The sequence below is a fragment of the Thecamonas trahens genome (assembly GCF_000142905.1).
Source record: "Thecamonas trahens ATCC 50062 unplaced genomic scaffold supercont1.37, whole genome shotgun sequence".
Taxonomy (NCBI): domain Eukaryota; order Apusomonadida; family Apusomonadidae; genus Thecamonas; species Thecamonas trahens.
In genome coordinates this window covers 72,247-77,541 of record NW_013657643.1, presented here as the reverse complement: position 1 = coordinate 77,541, position 5,295 = coordinate 72,247, and the positions used below count along the sequence as shown (strand labels likewise).

At 62.9% G+C, this 5,295-nt stretch overlaps 3 protein-coding genes across 3 annotated transcripts; 2 read left to right on the top strand and 1 right to left on the bottom strand.

Moving 5' to 3' along the window:
- Window positions 1-43: 43 nt before the first annotated feature.
- On the top strand, window positions 44-860 carry AMSG_07739 (uncharacterized protein). The gene is made up of 2 exons (XM_013900357.1): window positions 44-406; window positions 442-860. Exons 1-2 carry the CDS (start codon window positions 107-109, stop codon window positions 712-714), a joined length of 573 nt encoding a protein of 190 aa, XP_013755811.1. The 5' UTR covers window positions 44-106; the 3' UTR covers window positions 715-860.
- A 293-nt stretch (window positions 861-1,153) lies between these two features.
- AMSG_07738 (uncharacterized protein) lies at window positions 1,154-2,542 on the bottom strand (the record flags this gene model as incomplete). Its single annotated transcript, XM_013900356.1, has 2 exons — window positions 1,154-2,284; window positions 2,369-2,542. 2 exons carry the CDS (start codon window positions 2,540-2,542, stop codon window positions 1,160-1,162), a joined length of 1,299 nt encoding a protein of 432 aa, XP_013755810.1. The 3' UTR covers window positions 1,154-1,159.
- Window positions 2,543-3,342: 800 nt separating this feature from the next.
- On the top strand, window positions 3,343-4,908 carry AMSG_07737 (uncharacterized protein). Its single transcript, XM_013900355.1, has one exon. The coding sequence runs from the start codon at window positions 3,404-3,406 to the stop codon at window positions 4,703-4,705; it is 1,302 nt and encodes a 433-aa protein (XP_013755809.1). The 5' UTR covers window positions 3,343-3,403; the 3' UTR covers window positions 4,706-4,908.
- The last annotated feature ends 387 nt before the right edge of the window (window positions 4,909-5,295 follow it).

Sequence of the window (5,295 nt, the reverse complement as noted above, 5' to 3'; positions counted from 1 at the left end):
TTCCGCATCTTAGCGGAACGCCAATCCACGACTTATCAAGTCAGGCAAAAAGCCGATCAAGAAGGGTGCCGTCAAGATCTTGCTCTCGGCAGCTGGCGCCGAGAAGATGGCTCAGGCGTGGGCTGGATATCTGACCAACGCAGTGGTTCTCATCGTCATGCACCCCATCGTGGTGGTCTCGATTGCCCAGAAGGCGAACCTCTCCGCCGATGAGCGCCTGCTGCCTGCTGCCAAGAATGAGTGTGATGCAGATGCCGGCGAGCCCAAGCTGGCCGAGTCGTGGGTGGCGACGGCCAAGGAGATCTTTGCCGCACGCGGCATCGCTGGCTTCTACACCGCCTTTGGCGAGGCCCTCTTGGGCTCGTTCCTCTACCGCTCCCTGTACCTGGGCCTGTACTCCACCATGGTGCCTCCGCTTGTGCCTCTCGTCGGAAGATTTAGCGCCTCGATGGTTTTACTGCCGGCGTCGGCATCGCCGTCGCGCCCTTAAGCTGTCTCTACCACCGCAAGGCCGCTGGCGCCATCTTTACCGTCGATCAGGCGGCTGCCCTCCCGTCGCGGCAGAGCTCGACCTGGGCCCTTGCCGTCTCGGCCTACCATCGAGAGGGTCCACTTGCGCTATGGTCTGGAGCTCTCATCACTCTCCTGCGCCCCTTTGCCGCCTTTGCCGCCCAATCCGGTGCTATTGCAGGCTTGGCCGTCATCGGTATGTAGCCAAAGACCATCGACCATCGCTTCATCCCCCGATCGAGTTGCGCCAACCGGCCTACCCTGCTCGCCGCGCCCTCGCCGCACCCTGACCGCGCCACACACGCACACGCCTGCAATGTGCGGACACCGTCTCCGATGGAAGTAATACTACAAGATGAGTTGTGCAAAGGGTTTTTTTCTCCACTTTCACTGCAACCCCTCAACGGCCTGGCCTTTGATAGCTCTCTGGTGGTAGCCATACTCACGCGTCACCATCAAGTAGATAACTACTGCGGTTGTGTGGCGTCTTACGTTCATCGACAATGTGCCTGGGCTTTTCGGCCGCGAAACCTGCTCACAACCTGAGTCGGGGCGGGCTCGTTCAGCGATCATCCACCGCAAAGTTTGTGTTTGTTTCAACACAGGGCGAGAAACGGGTAGCCACACATATTGCCGCCGCAGCGTTCAATCACATGTCCGCAACTACATGCGCCACATGGGCGATGGCCGAGTCGACGGTGACGTTGCCGATGACAGCTGCATGGGCTACCATGTCGCTGACAAGGACTACAAAATCGTCAAAGGCGAGGCCGGCCACTTCACTCGCCAGCGAGTTGGCATCGTCAACGCTCTCCCCAAACGCCATCAGCACCGACTGGATGATGTGCTCCGGGACATGGTTGCGGTACTCGGCCGAGATGGGCGCAAGCGTCCGCGCAACCAGGGCGACAAGCTCGGGTTGCTCGCCGTCGTCGCTCTCGCCGTCGTAAACGTAGACGTACTCGGACGATCCGTCGTCAGACTCGGGGTGCAGCTGGTGTTCCGGTTGGTGTTCCGGCTGCTGCTCCGGCTGCAGCTCCGTCTGCTGCTCCAACTGCTGCTCCGGCTCTGGCGCTGCTTCATCATCGCTGCTGGTATGGCCCTCGAGATGAGCAAGGATGTCGTCGAGTGACGGGTCCTTTCCCAACGGATGGTCCGGCGTCTCCAGCGCAGTGCGGGCGGCGGCGAGATCGTCCTCCAGTCGCTGGACATGGGCGGCGTAGTCTGCGCCATGTCGACCGATCATGTCCTGCTGCTTCTGGACGAGCGCCTCCAGAGCACCGTTCTTGGCCTCTAGTTCGGCGGTCCGGTCCGCAGCGGCCTGCAGTTTGGCCAGCAGGCGGTTCTTCTCGGCGACGGCGTCGAGGCGGAGCTGGGTAAGCTCAATCTCGCGCGCCTGCGCCTCGGTCCGAGCCTCGTCGCGCTCCCGGCGGACGCCAGCCATCTCGGCCAGCAGCTGTGCTTTTTGCTTGCGCAGCTCGGCAAGCTCGCCGCGGAGCACCGGCTCGCCCGATGCCGCAATGTCCTGCAGGGCAAGCGGGCTATCGCCGGGTGTGGCGATGGCAGAGGCGCCGCGCGAGAGCGAGCCCGTGTGCGGGCCGGAGCCAGCTCTCAGCGAGTGCGTCAGCCGCTGCGAGTCGCGAAACCTGTCCAACAGGGCGTCGTCCCGCTGGATCAACCTCGGTGCGCCCGCCGGCGCCGTCGCTCTGGCCAGATCCTCCAGCAGCATAGCGGCCGACGTGGCGCCCGAAGCCGCCGGATAGGCATACCTGCGCTGCGGCGAGGGCGATGTGGCATGGGCATGTGAAAGCAGTGGCGGGCGTGGGCTCGTCCGACGAGGCGGCGAGGGCGAGAGCACCGCGCCAGCTTGCAGCGCATCGATACGATGAGTCAGTGATGCCAACGTCGCCGCCAGCGACGACGCAGACGCCGCCATGGTCGACTCGCGCGCCGCACTCGACGCCGCCGCAAGCGAGAGCGGTCGCCCGGGACTGGCTCGGATCCCAGCCGTATACGTCCGTCCGCTCGACATGAGTGGGGAGGAGGAGGAGGTGGTGGTGGCTGTGGCTGTGGCTGTGGCTGTGGCGGTGCTGCTCCTGGCGCACAGCCAAACGGTCAAAAGTCGAGTGTCGCCTGCTGCTGGGCTGTCGCGGCTGCCAGTGGCGGCGAACCGGATGGCGGCGGCACGACATCCGATCAGCGTGGCAAGTCGGTATCTGCGTAGCCGTACACGCTTCGAGATGTGGTATGTGGTATGTACATAATAAGTACTGTTGCATCTGTCCTGGAGTACTGCCTTGCCGTGATCATGGCCCGAATAACCTCAAGCCCCTCCCATAGTGGGCTCCCAGACAGCCGCAGCCTGAGTGAATCTGGAGTCTCTCCGTCCCGGAAATCGTGGCCATGGTGATGGCTGGCGCATGCACAACCCCCCCCCCCCCCCCCCCCGCCCCGCGCGCTCAGTCGGCTCGTGCGTCATCGCTTCATCATCCATCACGATGCCATCCGCCGCTTTCCCACCGCATTTCGCCGCCGCCGACCCCCCCCCCCCCCTCTGCCATCCGTAGCCTCCCACCGCCATCCCAAAGGCCGTTCATGCTCCCACCCGGCCATCGACCACCTCTAGCACCATCACCACCCACCGCCCACCCTCGCAGTCCTTCTCCTTTCCCATCGCTCCCCTCCCACCACCTTTCCCGGCACGATAACGTTCCGAAACGCCAATGTGGACCTCACTCCGCCCACCATTAATGGAACGTTCACAATGGTAGCTTCCGCTCGCCGGCCGAAGGTTCGTCTTCCGACCACACTTGGCGCGAACCCCCGCCCCCCTCCCCCCTCCCTCGCCCTGTAGCCATTGACAAGGTGGTGAGCTGGAGGATCTTGTCAAGACATGCTCCCGTCATGGGCTATTGGTGTTGTGCTCTCTGCGGTGGGGTCAATCATTCTCAATGTGGGACACAATCTCATGAAGGCTGCTCATATGGCCAATGTCCTCGCAGCTGCCGCCGCTGACCAGCGCCCGGTCTTGTACCTTCGCCTGCCGCGATGGTGGGCTGGCATGGCTCTGTTTTTGGCCGGAAATGCTTTGGACTTTGTGGCGCTGTCGTTTGCGGCGCAATCGCTCATTGCTGCTCTCGGTGGCATCTCGCTCGTCTCCAACGTTCTCCTCGCCTCAATCATCAATGGTGAGACGCTCTCGGTGCTCGACGGCGTGGGGACGGTGCTCGTCATCTCGGGCGCCATCCTGGCCGTGCTCTTTGGCAATCGCAACGACAAAGACTACGACGCAGACTCGCTGTTGGACCTCTTTGACTCGTTGATCCTCTGGATCTATTGGGCCGCAGTCATTGGGGCTGTTACTGTCCTCGCCTTTGTTGTTCTCCGCATCCGCGACCGCAAGGCCGCGCGCGAAGCCGCCATCCGCCAGCAGCGGCTCAATCGAGCTGCCGCCCCTGACGAAGGCTGCGACGACGACGTCAACGTCGACGCCGGTGACGACTGGGGCATCACGCTCCTCCCGCTGCTGCACATCTGCATTGGCGGCCTGGTCGGCGGCCAGACCGCCATCGGCGCCAAGGCCTCGTCCGAGATGCTCGCCGCGACTGTCATCCGCGGCGACTCGCAGCTCACGCAGCCGTGGGTTTACGCCATTGTCGGCGTGACTGCCATCACGGCGCTCACGCAGCTTCATCAGTTCCAGCTGGCACTGTCGCTGGCGGACTCGCTCTTTGTTGTTCCGACCTACTACGTGGTGTGGACCGTCTTCACCCTTATTTCGGCTGGCATCTTCTACGGCGACTTTGACTCGGACCAGCTCGACGCAAGCCAGCTTGCGGTCTTTGCTGTTGGCATCATGCTCACCTTTGCCGGCGTCTACGCCATCTGCCACAGGCTCCGCGCCTCGGCGCCCGCCGCACCCTCCGATCCCGAGCTCGAGCCCGTCGGTGCCTCGGACTCCGAAAGCTCGCTTTATCCGGTCCTCATTCACCCCATTGATGCGCCCTCGTCGCCTTGCGCGAGCACCGCAACTCCTGGCGCCGTCTTTGTCCCCTGCCCCTTTTCATCTGACGGCGAGATCCGGTACTCGTCCGAAAAAGACGGCTGGTACTCGGAATCCATCCCAGCTTCGGGGTCGGGGTCGGAATCGGGGTCGGGGTCGGGGTCGGGATCGTCGTCTCTGGTCACTCTCTAATCACACACCGAATCTGTCTGCAGGTCGACTCGTCGTCGGCCCCGGCAACGTGCCAGGCCAATCGCACCGCAGCACAACGGAACTCTACCCAGTACCCAATTCATCAGCTTGCTCACTGCGCCTGCCGACCATCCAACACGCGTGTCAGCTCAGGATCCACCGGCCTCGCGCATTGGACTAACCGCTGGTCTCGCCCCCCCCCCCCCCCCCCCCCTCGCGCGCACCGGCGGCATTCCAAATGGGCAGACCATGTCACCCCGGATCAACCAGCAAAGCGCCATCTCATCCATGTCTCACCCATCATTATCATCTTCTCACTCTCGTCGAGCAGAGCCTTGCCCGTCCCCATACCCCTGTGTCGGTAACGGCAGGCTGACGACATCTCGCTGGCTATTTTCCCAACGACACTGCACGGCACGATCCTCGCTGACTGGGGGCACCTGGCGCACGGAGGCGGGAGTGAGGGAGAACGCCATTCGACTCTCTCACCAACACTTTGGACACAAAGTGCTTGCTGTAGGGATGCACACTATGAGGGTTATCTCATGCTTGCTCTTTCTACTTGCTACTGTATGTAGTCCTCCATTCCC